The 18,336-nt window shown below is 35.1% G+C and overlaps 1 protein-coding gene across 5 annotated transcripts in view; it reads left to right on the top strand.

Moving 5' to 3' along the window:
- CCNB2 (cyclin B2) overlaps positions 1-17,603 on the top strand; it is a 44,490-nt gene extending 26,887 nt beyond the window's left edge. For 3 of the 5 annotated variants that reach the window (XM_078151241.1, XM_020981924.2, XM_020981933.2), the window contains 6 exons: positions 10,776-10,946; positions 11,046-11,204; positions 12,027-12,263; positions 12,863-13,003; positions 14,139-14,249; positions 15,600-17,603. In XM_078151241.1, coding sequence (XP_078007367.1) covers positions 10,776-10,946; positions 11,046-11,204; positions 12,027-12,263; positions 12,863-13,003; positions 14,139-14,249; positions 15,600-15,710 — 930 coding nt within the window. In that variant the 3' untranslated portion in view covers positions 15,711-17,603. Of the gene's footprint in view, positions 1-10,775; positions 10,947-11,045; positions 11,205-12,026; positions 12,264-12,862; positions 13,004-14,138; positions 14,250-14,610; positions 14,664-15,599 lie in introns of all 5 variants that reach the window. The other 2 variants (XM_078151239.1, XM_078151240.1) reach the window with 2 other exon arrangements.
- Positions 17,604-18,336: the final 733 nt, after the last annotated feature.

The raw sequence follows: 18,336 nt of genomic DNA, 5'->3' as shown, positions 1-18,336 counted from the left end.
ATTATTGAAGAAAAAATATCCTGAAGTTCTAGAATAAGAAAGCAAAGCAGAAATAGAAAATATCCACCAATCATGACTTGAAAGAAATCCCAGGAGAAAAACTTACAGGACTATCATAGCCAAGTTTCAGAGCTCCCAGGTTAAGGATGAAATATTGCAAGCAATAAGAAAAAAACCAATGTAAATATCATGGAACTACAATAAAGATTACAGAAGACTTAGCACCTACTATGCTGAGGTACTGTAGGTCTTGGAATACTGTATTTTGTAGAGCAAAAGAGCCAAAGGTAACTTACCCAGCAAAATTAAGTATAATCCTAAATGAAAAAAGTGGGCATTTGGTATTTGTGGCAAAAACAGCAGAACTTAATAGAAAATTCGATATTTAAGATCCAGGAGAAATAAAAACAAAAACATTAAAAACCAATTATAAGGGACTCCATAAGGTCAAATTGTTTACTTCTTATATGTAAAAATGTTATCAGTACTCTTATGACTGTCATCATTTTTTGGGTAGTTTGAAAGAAGGGCTTGGGCTGAGCTGTGTATGATGGAATGATTCTAAAATAAAAATATATAGGGAGAGATAAAAAGAAGTAATTATCTCATATAAATGAGGTGTGAAAGGAAGAATTGATACAGAAAAAGGAAGTAGTGGGGAGGTCAGGTAGTGCTGGATCTTTACTCTTATCAGGAATGGGTTAAAGAGGAAATAACATTTATATCTAGAAGGGTATAAAAGTCTTCTAAATTCAGAAAGAAATAAGAGGGTTAGGGGATAGAGTGGGGGAGGAAGATAAGGGAGGTACTCTTAAAGGCATTGGTAGGTTAAGGAATTGGAGGACAAGGTAGAAGGAAATTAGAAGAGTGAGGAGGGATAGGGTAAATAGAGTGAGAATGATAGTGAGGCAAAATAAGGAGGAGGGAAATATGCAACAAGTAATTATAGCTTAGAATGTGAATGGAATGAATTTACCCATAAAACAGAAATGAACAGCAGATTAAAAATTTGAGTTCAACAAATATGTCATTTTCAGGAAACACAATAAAAATGAGAGATATATCCAAAGATAAAATAAAGGGCTAGAGTAGATTTATTATGTAAAAAAAAAATAGGGGTAGTAATCATGATTTCAGACAAAGTTAAAGCTAAAATATATTTAATAAAAAAAGAGAAAAATAGGGAAACTACACTATGTGTCCCCAATATTATTCACTATTGTTTTAGAGTGTTTAAAATAACTAGACAGTATAAAATACCTGAGAGTATACCTGCTGAAATAGACATAGGAACTACATGAACATAAACATAAAATAACTTTTTATACAAATAAAGTCAGATTTAAATAATTGGGGTAATATTTGTTGTTCATGGGTAGGTAAAGCCAATATGATAAAAATGACAGTTTTACCTAACTGATCTATTTATTCAACGACATCCCAATTAAATTACTAAAAAGTATCTTACTGAGTTAGAAGAAATAATAACAGTTCACTTAGAAGAACAAAAGGTCAGGAATTTCAAAGAAACCAGGGAAAAAGATGTAAAGGTAGAAGATTCAGCAGTATCAGATTTTAAACTATTATTATAAGGTGAGAGCATTGTTAAAGTATCAAATGGACAATTTCAATTATTTTAAATGAAAAATTTCTTGAATAAATAAAACCAATGTAGCCAAGGATAGAAGGAATATAGAAAACTGGGAAGAAACTTTCATAAGAAACCTCTCAGGGTGTGGTTGTGTTGGAATACTACTGTGGTATAGGAAATGATGATGTGGTTGATTTAGAAAAACACTGAAAGACTTGGACCAATGAAGGAAGATGCCATCCATCTTCAGAGAAAGAGATAACTTATCATGTGGAAATATGTATAGTATGGTTTTACATATATGTATATGAGTGTGTATATGTGTTTATAGATATCTATGTGTGTGTGTGTGTGTGTGTGTGTGTATTTATAAAACATATGTACACACACATATATATCCACGTTTAATTGTAGCCTTCTTTAGGGTGGGACTAGGCGTGGGAAACAGTAAAGTATGAAGTGCATAGCAGAGAACAAAAGAAAACCTAGAAAGAAGCAAAGAAAAGCTGGGTAGCATTGAAAACAATGTGTAGTATTTATTGTATAGGTTTTCTTGAAAAGTAAATTTATTGTTTCATATTGAATCTTCTATGTAAGTATGCAGGGTAATGTCCTTTTTTCCTTATTTTATATTTAAGTTTAAAATTAATAAAAAAGTTTACCAAAAAAAGATAATATATAGAAATGATGATAATCTGTATGGGTTTATTTATACCCTGCAACTTTGCTAAAGTTGTTCATTGTTTTGCCTAGTTTTTTAATTGACTCTTTAGGGTTCTCTAAATATACCATCATATCATTTACAAAAAATGAATGTTTTGTTTCTTCATTGCCTATGCTTATTCCTTCAATTTATTTTTCTTGTGCTATTGCTGTAGCTAGCATTTCTAGTATAATATTAAATAATAGTGATAATAGACACCCTTGCTTCACCCATGAAAGGCTTCTTATTTATCCTCATTACAAATAATGCTTGCTCTTGGTTTTAGGTATATACTACTTATCATTTTAAGAAAAGTTCCATTTCTTCCTGTGCTTTATAGTATTTTTAATAGGAATGGGTATTATATTTTGTGAAAAGCCTTGTCTATATCTATTGAAATAATGATTTTTGTTGTTTTTGTTACTGATGTGGCCAGTTTTGTTTATAGTTTTCTTAATATGAACCAGTCTTGCATTCCTGGTGTAAATCCAGCCTGGTCATAATAATGCATGAGCTTTTGTGGTATGTTGCACTAATCTCCTTGCTAGTATTTTATTTTAAAATTTTGCATCAATATTCATTAGGGAAATTAGTTTTTAGTTTTCTTTTTTTGTTTTTGCCCTTCCCTGGTTTAAGTGTCAATACTGTATTTATGTCATAGAAGGGATTTGGTAGGACTTCTTTACCTATTTTTTTCAAACAGTTTTATATAGTATTAGAATTAATTATATGAAAAATAACTCAATTTGAACTCAGGAGGGATGAAGTTAAAAGCTCAGTTTATTACACAGTTGCAACCGCGGATATCCTATGAACTAGGACACATTGTACCAAAGCGAAAGTTTACTATTTATCTCTAACTCTGGCCTCAAAGTCCCTGCTCTGTTTCTTCGTTGGCCGAGTACCCCAGAATGTACAACTTTCCAGTACGCCTATTACAAGGAGTACCTTGACATATACTTCCTCCTACTTCATACATTCCACGTTCAGAAAATGGTGTCTTAGCCCTTTCTGGAGGTGGAGAAGCTAATATTTATAGGCCTATTAAGCATGCACACTCTAAGCAAAGCTTAACTTTTGTGCTACTTCCTAACTCCTGTAACCAAAACAAGATAAGACCAGCTTTATCCTATTTTACCTAGTTACTTTTAGCAGTTGTTTCAATTTTATGGAATCTTGTTCTGATTAACTAACTTCTATCAGCAGAACAAGAGAAGATCTACTGTTATTTCTCTAGCTGTTTCCTTCAAATTTATGGAAACAAACATTTTCATTATATCTCTCAATTATCCTTTAAATGTTTGTTAGAATTCACTTGTAAATCCGTCTGGTGTTGGGTTTTTTTTTTCCTTAGAGAGCTCACTTATGATATATTCAATTTCTTTTTTCTAAGTATTTTTCCTCTTCTGTTACTCTGCGCAGTTTATATTTTTGTAAGTAATCACCTGTTTCATTTAGATTGTCAGTTTTAATGGCATATAGTTGAGCAAAATAGCTCCTAATTATTGCTTTAATGTCCTCTTCATTGGTTGTGCTATTGTGTGCCAGAAGGTGTGCCACCTTTTCATTTTTTGAAATTGGCAATTTGGCTTTCTTCTTTCTTTTTAAAAAATCAGATTAGCCAGTAGTTTATCAATTTTGTTTGCTTCATAAAATCAGCTGTTAATTAATTCAATGTTTTTTTACATTTTCTTTTTTAAAAAATTTATTTATTTTTAGTTTTCAATATTCCCTTTCATAAGATTTTGAGTTCCATATTAAACATTTTCACATTAGTCATGTTGTAAAGAAGAATTAGAACCAAAGGGAGGAATCATGAGAAAGAAGAAACAAACAGAAAAGAGCAAATAGAATGCTTTGATTTGCTTTCAGACTCCATAGTTCTTTTTTTAGATGTGAATAGCATTTTCCATCATGAGTTTTTTGGTGTTGTCTTAGATCCTTGCATTGCTGAGAAGAGTTAAGTCTATCAAAGTTAGTTATCACACAGTGTTGATGTTACTGAGTACAAAGTTCTCCTAGTTCTACTCACTTCATTCAGCAATGATTTTTTTTTTTACTTTTAGTTTTATTAAGCTCTCCTTTGATTTTCAGGATTTATATTTTGGCATTTAATTGGGGATTTAAATTTTTTTTTCTTGTTTTTTTTTTTAGTCGAATACCCAGTTTGTTGATCTATTCTTTCATTGTTTTATTGATGTAAACATTCAAAGTTATAAATTTTACCATAAATACTTTGACTGCATCTCACAAATTTTGGTGTGTTGTCCTATTGTAATCATCTTTAATAAAAGTATTGATTGTTTCTATGATTTGTTCTTTGATCCACTCATTCTTTAGGATTAGATTATTTAATTTCCAGTTAATTTTTAATCTATGTTTCAAATGCTTTTTAGTGAATATAAATTTTTATTGCATTATTGTCTGAAAAAATTATACTTAATATTTCTATTTTCCTACATTTGTTAGTGTGATAAAACATGATCAATTTTTATGAAGGTGCCATGCATAGTTGAGAAATAAGTATATTCCTTCCCATTCCCATTCAATATTTACCAGAGGTCTCTCATATATAACTTTTTAAAAATTCTATTCATTGCCTCAACTTCCTTCTCATTTATTTTATGGTTAGATATAGCTATGTCTGAGAGGGGATAAGTTGAGGCTCCCCGCTAGTATGATTTTACTGTTTCTTCCTGTAATGTATGTAACTTTTCCTTCAAGAATTTGGATGCTATGCCATTTGGTATATATATTCAGTATTGATATTAATTCATTGTCTGTATAGTAGCTTTCAGCAAACAGTCGTTTCCCTGATTATTTCTTTTAATTAGATCAATTTTTTGCTTTTGCTTTGTCTAATGTCGTGAATACTATCTTTTTTTTAAAAAATTGTTTTACTTCAATGGAAGCATAATACATTCTGCTCCAGCCCCTTATTTTAATGCTGTGTGTATCTTTCTGTTTTCAAGTGTGCCTCTTGTAAACAACATACTGTTGGATTCTGGTTTCTAATCCATTCCGCTATCCTCTTCTGTTTTATGGGTGACATCCCATTCATATTCACAGTTATAATTGCTAACTGTATATTTCTCTCCATCCTCTTCTCTTATATTTTAGCCTTCTGCTTTTGACCCTGTTACCTCCTCAAGAGTCTGTTTTACTTCTGACTACTGCCTCCCCTTAATGTAGCTTCCCTTTTATATCCTCTTCTTCCCCTCCCTTTGTTTTTCTCAATTCCCTTTCCTCCTACTTCTCTCTTGGGTAAGATGAATTTCTGTACCCAACTGCATGTGTGTGTGTGTGTGTGTGTGTGTGTGTGTGTGTGTATGTATGCCCTTGAAGTAGACTACTTCTAACTGCCCTAATGATGATTAAGTTCTTAGGGGTTACATGTATCATCTTCTGATATAAGAATGTAAACAATTTAACCTTATTAAGTCCCTTTTGATTTCTCATTTCTTATATATTTATCATATATATGCTTCTCTTGAGTCTTGTTTTTGAATACTACAATTTTAATACAGCTTTTTTTTTTCCATCAGGAATACTTAAAAGTACTTCATTTCATTACATCTATTTTTTCCTCTGTAGAATCATACTTAGTTTTGTTGGGTAAGTTATTCTTGGTTGTACTCCTAGCTCCTTTACCCCCTAGAATATCATTCCAAGCCCGCCACTCCTTTAATGTGGCAGCTGCCAAATCTTGTGCGATCCTGATTATGGTGCCATGTTATTTGAATTCTTTTTTTTTCTGACTGCTTACAGTATTTTTTCTTTGACCTGGCAACTCTGAAGTTTGACTATAATAATTTGAAAGATTTCGTTTTGGGATTTCTTTTAGGAGGCAACCAATTGATTCTTTTAGTTTCAACTTCACCCTCTAGTTCTATAATATTTGGGCAGTTTTCCTTTATGTGTTCTTGAAATACTATGTCAAGGCTCTTTTTTTTGCTTTGTGACTTTCAGGTAGACCAGTAATTCTTAAATTATCTCTCCTTGATCTATTTTTCTAGGTCAGTTGTTTTTCCTGTGAAATATTTCACATTTTCAGTCTTTTGACTTTGGTTTATTGTTTCTTGATGTCTCATGGGGTCATCAATTTTCATTTGAATACTTCTGATTTTTAAAGAGTTATTTTCTTCAGTGAGGTTTCTTTTTTTAAACCATGTGACCAATTCTGAATTTTAAGGAGTTATTTCCTTCAGTATTTTTGTGCCTTTTTTTTTTACCAAGCTTTTAATTATCTTTTCTTAATTTTCTTTCATACCTCTTATTTCTTTTCCCAATTTTTCCTTTACTGCTCCTATTTGATTTTTGAAATTTTTTTTTGCTGTTTTTAAAATCTTTTTTCAGCTCTTATAGGAATTCTTGATGGCCTTATGTCCAATATGCATTTTTCTTTGAGGCTTTGCTTGTAGATGGAGGTTCATGATTAGAGTCCCTTCACTAACTTTGCTGCCCTAGTGAGGAAATTTTCTAGCTTATATGGTAGGATTAAATCCTTCTAGGTATGGAGTTTTTAACTTTTTTTGCATCATTTACCCTTTTGGTAGTCTGGTGAAATCTCTGGACCCCTCATAATGTTTGTTGCCTACATTTGTAATTGAAGGAAATACTAAATTTTAGTGAAAATAAAGATGTATTTTTTTTCCCTTTTTTAACATCTAGGTTCACAGATCTCTTGTAACCTATCCATGGGCCCCAAGTTGAGAATCTCTGTTCTAGGTCATCCTTTCGATAGTAACATTCATATTATTAACATCTTTTCTAGTGATTTCTTTATTTGTTCTTTTTTTTTTTTTTGGCTAGGCAGTGGGGTTATGTGACTTACCCAAGGTCACACAGCTAGTAAGTGTTATGTGTCTAAGGCTGGATTTGAACTCAGTTCTTCCTGAATCCAGGGCTTGCTGCTTTATCCACTGTGCCACCTAGCTGCCCTCACTTTATTTGTTCTAATGGTAAAAATATTAGATGCAACCACTGGGAAATAGACAGTTTTTTCTAAGGACTCTTAGTGAACGTTCTCAATATGTTATGCCTAGAGCAAGATGAATAACTAAAGGAAAAACCTGTTATGTCAAAACTGTCATATTTTATTGTTTTTTACTTTCACACATTTTCTTGTATTATACTCCTATTTGACCCTACCTAAGCTGTAATCAGGCAAGCTAGGTGTCACAGAGGATAGGAGTGCCGGCCCTGGAGTCAGGAAGACATGAGTTCAAATGTAACTGTGTGACCCTGGGCAAGTCACTTAACTATCTTTGCCTCAGTTTCCTCATCTGTAAAATATGCTAGAGAAGGAAATGGCAAACCACTACAGTATCTTTGCCAAGAAAACTCCAAATGGGGCCATGAAGAGTTGTACACGACTGCAATGACTCAACAACAAGAATAAGCAATAGTCATTAAGTATGTGTAATATTCCTATAACTTTCTGCTACATTTGAGAGGCAGTCTGATCAAGTGAAGAGTGTTGGATTTGGTAGCTGGGGACCTGAATTCAAATCCTGACTACCATTGTACTACTGTTGTGACTTTGGACTATTTAACCTTTCTGGGCCTCTTTTCATTGCCGTTAAAATGAACAGGTTAGATTAGATGATTGATGGTGTCCCTTCCAGTTTTAGACCTATGATCTCATGATCTTACCAAGACTCATACCAAGTGTGAACCTGTCAGTGAGTTTTTTGCATAGGTTACCCCCTGAATATAGCAACTTTTCATTCTTTTTTTTTTTTAATGTCTGGCTTTTACTTATCTCAGTTATCTGCCGGAGTGTGCTCTCATCAGTGTGCTAGTTTTCTTCTACTAGGATTTGGCCTTTCAAAAACATTTGTACTGTACCTGGTTGACCTGATTTTTCAGAAGCTCCTAGATTCTCTGAGTAGCAGAAATTCTACCTAAGAATAGTTGGCTCAGAGGTCTCAAGGAGCTGTTAAGCTCAAAATAAGATCTTAGTCAATTCTGTGTTTCTTAATGAGTTTTCTATGTAGCAATGTAAAATCAGTCTAGGAATTATATTATTTCTGAGCTTGAGCAAGCAAGCTTTTTTAATGTCTGGTAGTTGAACTGAAGGACTTAGATGGAAGCGTTAAAGGGGGCAGCATCTCTGTCACACCCTTGTAACATCTGAATTGTGTTAACTTGGATAAAATAGAAATTTATAAGTGGAAAGGACCCTCAAGTCCATCCTCCACATCAAACAGAATATTTTCATTATGATTATAACTGAGGACAATATGTAAATCTGATTCACGGACACAACTGCAGTGCCTTCACAGAGGTAGGTTAGTCCTCTCAGCCACAGTTAAACCAGTGTTTCCTGGATAGCCTACCAGTGGATTAACAATGCCCCTGTTAATATGGTGCTTTATCTTTTGCTACCCACTTTCTTCATAATCTTATGAGAAAGGACTTATTATTCTTATGCTGCAGATGAAGAAATATGTTCAGAGAAGTTAAATTATGTGTCCAAAGTCACACAAATGGGCAAAGTAGATGAATCTCATCCTTAGCATGAGTAGGTTTTGGTTGGAGGAAAAAAAGCAAGAAAAATAGAGGTCTTAGTTTAAAAGAGTCTAGATTTTATTTTGGGGGTGGACAGATCAATCTTTCCACCATCTACTCTGCTCTTATTTAAGAAATCCTTGAGAAGGAACATTTTAGGTAGAAATCCGACAATGGCTCTGTGTCCTTGACTGCAGTTAATCTCAGCACTTTGGCTTCAGTCAGACTAGATGTTTTATTTCAAGTGATTGACAAAAATAATCAAGACCCACTTCTTTTTTTTTCTTAGTCATATTTTATTTTTCTAATTGCATGTAAAGATAGTTTTCAACATTCAATTTTATAAATTTTGAGTTCCAAATTTTTCTCCATTCCCCCCTCCCCAAGACATCAACATCTAATCTACTTGATATAGGTTATACTTATACAATCATGTTAAACAGATTTCCACATTAGTTATGTTGTGAAAGAAGAATCAGAACAAAGGGAAAAACCATGAGAAAGAAAAAACAAAAAACAAAAAAAGTTAAAGCAGTATGTGCTTTGATCTGCATTTTGGTCTGACTCCACAGTTATTTCTCTGTGTGTGTTTAGTATTTTCCATCTTGAGTCTTTTGGAATTAAGACCCATTTCTTAAAAACATATTGCATTTTATATATGATAAGTCTTCAGGGGTATGTATGGCTTATTAAATTGTATTATTAAATAGAATTATTAAAATGTAAAATATGTAAAATATTTGAGCTAATGTTTTCCTTTAATGGAAAACTAACTTGGGCCTTTGATTTTTATGTTTAGTGTTTGTTTTAAGTTCTCATAAATGGAATGAAAAAATTGTTGATCTTTAGGATAGACTTAAATTGGGGCAGCTAGCTGGCACAGTGGATAGAGCACCAGCCCTGGATTCAGGAGGATCTGAGTTCAAATCCTGCCTCAAACACATAACACTTACTAGCTGTGTGACCCTGGGCAAGTCACTTAACTCCATTGCCTAAAATAACCAAAAAAAAAAAACACCAAAAAAAACCCAGGATAGACTTAAATTGCTAGGCTAAATTTAAATAATAAACATACTGCTATACTATTATAGCCTCTTCTTTGTCTCAGGTAGTTAGTCATAGGCTTTATGTCAGGTGCCATAGCTCTAGGCCATACTCATCATTTTATTTATTTGTTTTTTAATTTAGTCAGACATATGTACATTTCGTTTTTTAAAAATATGCTGGCTGTATTAATTTCTTGATAAAAGAATTCCAGTTAGATCAGCATATGAAGCTGAAGTATTAGATTATAGAGTTTATTCAGTTTTCAGTTTCCTCTTCCTATTTCTCTTTTGATTGGAAGAAGAAAACCAGGCTTTCCTGATCTTTCAGTTTCCAAGTGATTTCTCAGTTTAGAGTGAATGAGTCTGAATGGAGATAACGTTCTTTCTTTACCTGTAGAAGCTCCTCCTGTTGGTGTGGATTCTCACCTTGGTGGTCCCTGAGTCCAGGTGTTTAGATTTTTTTCCAGTATTCTGGTGTGACTTTTTAAAAAATATTCACCAGCAAACAATTACTTGGATGATTCAATCTTAGTACTGAAACTTATTGCAGTTAATTTATGCCATTATTGTTCATTCACATATCTTCAATTAAAACTAAAAAAGAAGTTTTCTTCTTCTTTTTGTTTTCCAAAAAAAAAAAAGCTTAAAAGAGATTTGAAATGTAAAATAAGTTTTTTCGGGGCAGCTAGGTGGCACAGTGGATAGAGCACTGGCCCTGAAGTCAGGAGGACCGAGTTCAAATCTGGCCTCAGACCAAACACTTGACACTTACTAGATGTGTGACCCCAGGCAAGTCACTTAACCCCAATTGCCTAAAAACACAAAACAAACAAAAAAAGGCAGATAAAAACATCAGTTTTTTCTTCATTTTTACAACCTTTTATTTTTGTGCACCTTGTAAGTTTAATTTCTCCTATTTTAGAGTCTGTCTCCAACACCTATGGATGTTTCTATGAAGGAAGAAGACTTGTGCCAGGCTTTCTCTAATGCACTGTTATGCAAGATAGAGGACATTGATGATGAAGATTGGGAGAATCCTCAGCTTTGCAGTGACTATGTTAAGGATATTTACCAGTATCTGAGACAACTTGAGGTAGAATTGTTTACATGTATAGAATGCTATGATGATTTGGAGGTGTGTATCTATAGCTACACATGATGATGGGCTTATTATTATTTTTAAATTTTGTAGGTTCAGCAATCTATAAACCCACATTTCTTAGATGGAAAAGACATCAATGGGCGTATGCGAGCCATCCTGGTTGATTGGTTGGTACAAGTCCATTCCAAATTTCACCTTCTGCAGGAAACTCTTTATATGTGTATTGCAATCATGGATCGTTTCTTACAGGTAGGTATTATGTTAGAAACTTCACACCAATGGTTTGGTTAATGTCTTTGGGCTGGTTTGCTGTCTTTGAGTTTTCATATTTTCTGTTCATAATTCATAGTGCCTTACACATAGTGGGCACTTAGTAATTATTTGCTAAATTAGAGGGTAAGTTTGGAGTCTCTGTTCTCCTTTCACATTTTTAAAGATGAGGCCTGAAAACTATAGCTTAGAAAGTTTGGAAGCTTCAGTTGCTAAAGTAATAACGCAAACAACTTGAACCTTTTTATTCATCAGAGTGTGTATGTCTCTGATCAATTTGTATGATACTTTGGTAGGGGTAAGAATGTCTTAAATTTCGATTCAGCAACACAGATGAACGATGCTGCCATATTGACCAAACGATCAGTTAATTTAAACACATCATAGTTTTAAATGTAATTCCAAAGCCATGCATTTGCATGCATACATCTTTTAGGAGTTTAGCTTGAAATTTTTCCCCCATGTAGAATGTTCTTTTTTTCCCATAACTTATAAATATGATTTACTCCAGGAGGGAATGGACTGATATGATGGCTGCAATGATGAAAAAGGCCTATTCCTTTCCCCCAGCCACCACCGCTGGCCAGGTGGGTAGGGACACCCACCCCTAGCTTCACTCTCAGTATCCCAGCTTGACTCACCTTGGAGAATGAGAGCGAATCCTCCAGTTCTAAAAAATCCCTTTCCTCATTGTCTTTCCCACATAGGTCTCCTGGATTCCAGAATCCCTTTTGTTAATTTGCAGGGTGTGAGGGAGGATTTTGTCTCTTGTTGTTATATTGTAAACATTGTTTCTTGTAGGTTCAACCAGTCTCTCGGAAGAAGCTTCAGCTGGTCGGAGTTACAGCGCTGCTTTTGGCTTCCAAGTATGAGGAGATATTCTCTCCCAATGTTGAGGACTTTGTTTATATCACAGACAATGCATATACTAGCTCTCAAATTCGAGAAATGGAAATTTTGATTCTGAAAGAATTGAAGTTTGAATTGGGCCGACCACTTCCCCTCCACTTCTTAAGACGAGCGTCAAAAGCTGGTGAGGTGAGGGTCTTCAGCTTACTGCAACTAACAGTTAAGCTTTTGAATTACTGCTATTTTGACTGCTAATTTGGAAGCATTTAAAATGATGGACTTTGCCTTACCTGCATTTCATCTGATAGGAAATTGTGAATTTACTGGGAAATGTCTTTTTAATTTTTAAAAGGCTTATAATATTATTCGAGAAAATAGGGAAACTTCCTTTTCCATTGGTTCTCCAATGTGTTACAAAATGCAAGTTTTCAGTGCCAGGGAAGGGATGGAGTAAGGTGGATTTACATCTGTGTAGTTTTGACTTGGATTATTTATTTATTTATTTTCAAGTCAGACGTGCAATTTCATTAGAGTAGGGAACTCCCAGTGCAGAAACTCTCTCTACTAATGCAAATCAACAGCCGTTTTGTAATATTAATCTTCTAGAGTTGCCTGGGACCATGAGAAGTTAAGAGACTTGCCCAGGGTCACACAGCCTGTATCTTGGGAGAGGTAGGACTTTTTGACTTGGAGGCTGGCTTTCTATCCACTATACCATGTTGTCTTTTTTGACTGATTTTTTCCAAGTTAACAACCCTGACCACATAATGGATGTGATTCTTTCACAGGCAGATGCTGAACAGCATACATTAGCCAAATACTTGATGGAGCTAACAATTGTTGACTATGACATGGTGCATTATCATCCCTCCGAGATAGCTGCTGCTGCTTCTTGCTTGTCTCAAAAGGTTTTAGGTCAAGGAAAATGGGTGAGTGCAGCATTTTGTTAGAAATTTATGATACACTTTAGGCCTGCAGGTTCCCCACCCCTGGTTTAGGGTCTCCCAGTGTGAGGTGGGGGGAAAGGGACAACTGTTCATTTCAAGGTGTGCTCATTTCGGCTTAATTGTTTCAGACTTTGTAACCTGCTCTTGTGGAATACACCTTTGTTGTCGGTCTTCACATTCTCTTTGTGCTTCATTAGGATTTGTTTGAGAAGTCCTTGCTCTTTGGCATTGCTTCAGCATGATTTTCAGAGTTCATACTTACTTCATGGATGAAGGAATGAACTTTGGCTTTGAAGGAGTGATCTTTGGACCTACATGATAAGTTTCATAAGCTGAAGCCAGTCTGCCTGGCTGAATTTAGCTTTTTGGTCTGGTGGTGTCCTCTGTTTACTATGCCTTAAGTAGACTAAAACAAAAATCCCTGGAGGATAACATTGGGTGGGTTGCTTTTGGCAACATTTTATTTCCCATTTCTGAATTTTTTCAGAGAAAATCTTGTACATTAAACAGTAATGAGGCATATAGGACTAGAGACCTCAGCTTTTAGCTGTAGAGGTTGAGAGATACCTGGGCTTCTCAGTCTGGAGTGCAAGGGAACTCCACATAGCTCCACCTTGCCTTTTAATTTTTGCTCCTTATGGTATTCTTCTCAATATCTAAGATGAAAGATTTATTTCTATAAATATAGTTCTATATTATTGTAACTGTGAAAAGAATGAATTCATTTAAAAATATTTAAAAATGTCATTTGGTTTAGTGCCTCAGAATGGAAAGATGGTCCTTATTTATAAACTGAGCTCTGACAGTCTTATTGTAGTAGTCAGGGTTAAGGACCTATTTTTTTTTTTTTAGGCTATTGGGGTTAAGTGACTTGCCTAGGGTCACACAGCTAGTAAGTGTCAAGTGTTTGGTCTGAGGCTGGATTTGAACTCAGGTCCTCCTGATTTCAAGGCTGGTGCTCTATCCACTGCACAACCTAGCTGCCCCTCCTGTGTTTTTTTAATGGTGAGATTATCTGTCTTTATGGTCCTTATAAAATGAGCTATTCTAAGATGTTGGAGTATAACAGATTCCCTTTCCATTGCTCACGTCTTATTCCATTTGCTGTATATTCTAGAGCTTAAAGCAACAGTACTATACTGGTTATTCAGAGAATGATGTATTGGAAGTGATGCAGCAGATGGCCAAAAATATAGTAAAAGTAAATCAAAACTTGACAAAATTTATTGTAAGTATTATTCCTTCATCAACTTTGGGATTTTTGTGTAAATGGCTTACTCAGTAGATATGGAAGGCCATTCCTGCAAAAGGTTTTTACATTTGGGGTGGCATTTTTTCAGGGAAGAAATTCCCTGAGAAAGTTAGCTCTGGGAATATTTGGGACTTATCAGTTAGTTTTATAAGAAGATACTTCATTATTCTAAATGAGAAGACCTAGTTTTGAATCCTGACTTTGCCTCCAATTACCTGTGTGACTTTGGGCACATACATTTACCTCCCTGAGCTTCTGTTTCCTCCAAAATGAGAGGGTTTGACTAGTTCTCTTCTCCAATTGTTACTCTTTTGAATTTATTCTTATACCACTTTAGCACCTTGGGCTTCCAAAAGAAAAGAGCAAAAGGCTATTAGGACTATGTGATGGGTGAGTGACCAGAAATATTTGTGGAAGGCTTTCTAAGTGGCTGTCAGAACTGTGGCCTCCTTAAGGCAGGTCCGTGGATCCATGTACTGTCTGTATGGACACATTGCAGTCCATTTTCCTCATACACAACAGCCCTTTATTTTGGGCTCTGTTGTTCTGTCCTAGTTACCCAAGGAAAAGTGCTACTTGCCCCAAAACTTGATTCACTTTCCTGTATGTGTGATTGATAAGAATATCAGGCACCTCTAGGGCAGGGTGTTGTCCCTTTTGGGGATCCCATTAGTGCTAGGAAGTCATATCCAGGTCTTTGATGATTTTGACCTGATGATCATTAGCTCCTGTTTGTTTTTATTTCTGTTTTTTTTTTGTTTGTTTTTTAGGCAATTGGGGTTAAGTGACTTGCCCAGAGTCACACAGCTAGTGTCAAGTGTTTGGTCTGAGGTCGGATTTGAACTCAGGTCCTCCTGCCTTCAGGGCCGGTGCTCTATCCACTGCGCCACCTAGCTGCCCCCTGTTTTTATTTCTGACTTCTAAAAGTAACTATCCCTTTACACTTATGCCACTGTTTATAGCAAAATGGATGTATACCATCTCTGCTGTCTTGTAGCACAGTCTATAAAATATACTTTTTGGATCCCCAGAGCACTTTATCTCCATTAACTGTATAGTCTTTTTTTCTTTCTATTAACAAATATGGGAGGAAACAATATTTAGTGTTACTGAGGGTGATTGATTGTAAACAGAATAACAGCTGACCCTGTAACTGTAAATAAAGCACCACGAAAATGTCTGTTGTGTTGTCTTCGAACTTCCACATCTCTCCTTCTCTGGAGCTAGTAATCCTATTTGGAGAATGCATGTGGGTCACGTTTTTATGTTTTATCAATTGCTTTTGGAATGGCCAGAACTAACATTGTTTCATTTGGTATCATTCAGGCCATCAAGAATAAGTATGCAAGTAGCAAACTCATGAAGATTAGCACCATTCCTCAGCTAAATTCAAAAACTGTCCAAGACCTTGCATCACCTTTGTTGGGAAGGTCATGAGATGGCTGGACCCAAGTTGGAAGAATCCTCAGTCCACACACTCTTGTATGTCAGCATTCATTTGGCACATCCCACTTTTGTACATATTCTTTTGCTCTGCTTTGTGGAACCTTTTTATTTTGTTTTCTCAATGTATATTGAGGAAAAATAAAACCATAATTTTCCTTAAGGAAACTTGTATATATTTTCCCTCAGAATTTAATGCTCAATTATTATAAACTTGTTTTGATTCGGTATTGTTATACATAGCAATTAAGTACTATGTTTCTTTTACTTAACTGTGTTTGTTATAGCCCTTCCTTTTATTCTCCAAAAAACCTGCTGAATTTCAAAACCTTTTGAATAGAAGGTTTGAATTTTTTTAAAAATTGTATGCGAATAGATTTCTGGCATAGCTAATTGATCAGTTCAAGATGGAATAAGCAGGAGGATTTCTGCTGGACATGCTTAAGTTTAAGTGCTTCTGATTTAACATATAGAAATGGCTGGTGTAAGGGGGTGATTAGAAGGAAAGTGTCCAGGCAGCTTTTTGGGATGAGTTAGGAATGAATGGCCCTAGCTCTTTTATGTTCCTCTTGTGTTGCATAGCTAGCAGACATAGCAGTTAGTGTGCTAGGAGTATTATTCTCTTCTTGCCAAAAGGGAAATGTGTTCCTAGCACATTTCAGATTTGGAACTTAGAATAATGTTTCTCAGTAATATTTGTTAAAAGGCTTTCATATACTAACCACTATTTAAATTATATTTTCTATGGGAACACATTCTGAGCTCCAAATAACTAAATATGAACTTTTGAAATGTACTCTGTAAGTTTGGAACTGTCTGTACTGTGACAATGTGATTGTATGAACACCAGAGTCACAAATATGAATGGGAAAAATCATACTGTGTGCTGAGAATGGATTTCCAATAACTTCAAGAAAGAGTCTCTTTTATTTTAATTGCAAAATTAAGATTCCTGCCTCGTCCTTGAATCAAAAAGGGAAATCTATATGCTTGTGAAGATGGGGGTTATTATAGTTCTGATTCAGGCATGCTCATCAGTGCCGTTTTCTACTTTATGCAGATCAGAATCATTTGAACTTTCAGCCGCAAGTTGAGGGTTCAGCTGAAGTGAATATCATTTGTAAATAATTTTATGGAGATTTAAAAATCTGAAATATCACTCCTGTCTTTTTTAGGTTAGCAAAAACTGTGAGTAGGTAAGAAACTACCATAGCATCCTTCCTGCTGCAAAGTCAAAATGTGTGTGATCATGAAATGTATTTAATCTCAAAGGGTCTTTCCTTTAATCAAAGCAAAATGATTTACCTAGGCATGATACTGTTCTCCATGTTGTACTGATCGATTTTGTGGGCAAACTGTCAAATGGACATATTTTAAAGGTTATTTAATAGCATTATTCATGTAGTATTACTTAGCCTGGCTCAGGATATAGTTTCAGGATGTAGTAATGAAAGGTCCCTTAGTAGTATTTTTCTTGTGAGGCAATGTACCTGAAACATAATCAATGTAAATAAATTATAAACTTACAAACAACCTAGGTCGTTAAAGTATATTTAAATGAAGAGGGGTGTTATAATGAAAAGTACAAACAGAATGGTGATGGTCTGTGTGGAATCTAGGAAAAAGGAGGGTAGGAATCTGTCTCTAACACTGTCCAGGACAGGATCAGACAACTAATCCTGGTTGTTCTAAGACAAATACTCTGAAGATGAAAAGGTTAACTCCCTGGGCTCTCTCATCTTGATGAATATACCTCTTAGAATTATTCAGCTTCCTTCACTCTGACTTTCCAATCACCAAGCAACCTTCTGACCTATAATTTGGTTTCTCTAGTAGACTTGTACCTGTCATCCCTTCTGTAAATCAATAAATTTCTGTTCTGCTTTATATTTGAGTCTTTTGTGAGTTTAATTATTGTGAATCAATTCATCAGAACCTGATCACCCTGGATGAACTGATGAACTCTATTTAGGGTTTGTGCTTGGAAGTCTATTGTACACAGGAAAGGGAAACCCTTCAGGCCTATCCTCAATATAGCCTGCTAACTTCCCTTTATCAACATTGCTACAGAAATCTCTTAACTTTTAAAATTACTCTGCCTCCCCATTTCTTGGTGGTAAAGGAGCGTATTTTATAAATGAGTTCTGGGAGGTAATTGCAGTGCCCCAGGCCCTCTGCCAGCGGAGGACCAGGTTGACCTGCAATCCTTCCTTTCTGGATGTAATTAACAACTGTGGGTTCGAACCCAGAAGGCTGTTCATAAAAACGAACTGCTGTCATTGAAACAGGCCAGGGTAAGCATTGTGCAGGGGTAATGCTTACACGTTAGCCTCCTGGACTGTTTTCCTGCCCCTGAGGGCTTTTCTTGCCTTTTCCCCTCAACGAAGTGGAGTTGTTACACACTTCATGCCCTCTCATCCTTTCCTCTCACAAGGAGGGTAAAAAATCTAATGTATTTGATTTTTATTTTCTTTTAGTGTTGTTTGTGGCCTTCAGAGGTTGTGACTTCTCCAGTGTCACAGGGCAGGAATTAACCTGTTTTGCTAGTTTTGAGATTAACCCTATATCTATCACGCCATATCGCCTCCATAAAGTTCTTTTTTATAATATGTTTGTTATT

Source organism: Phascolarctos cinereus, unplaced genomic scaffold (genome assembly GCF_003287225.1).
Source record: "Phascolarctos cinereus isolate Bilbo 61053 unplaced genomic scaffold, phaCin_HiC Scaffold_3;HRSCAF=262, whole genome shotgun sequence".
NCBI lineage: Eukaryota > Metazoa > Chordata > Mammalia > Diprotodontia > Phascolarctidae > Phascolarctos > Phascolarctos cinereus.
The sequence above is the reverse complement of the archived record's forward strand: the minus strand, read 5'-3'. Positions and strand labels throughout refer to the sequence as shown.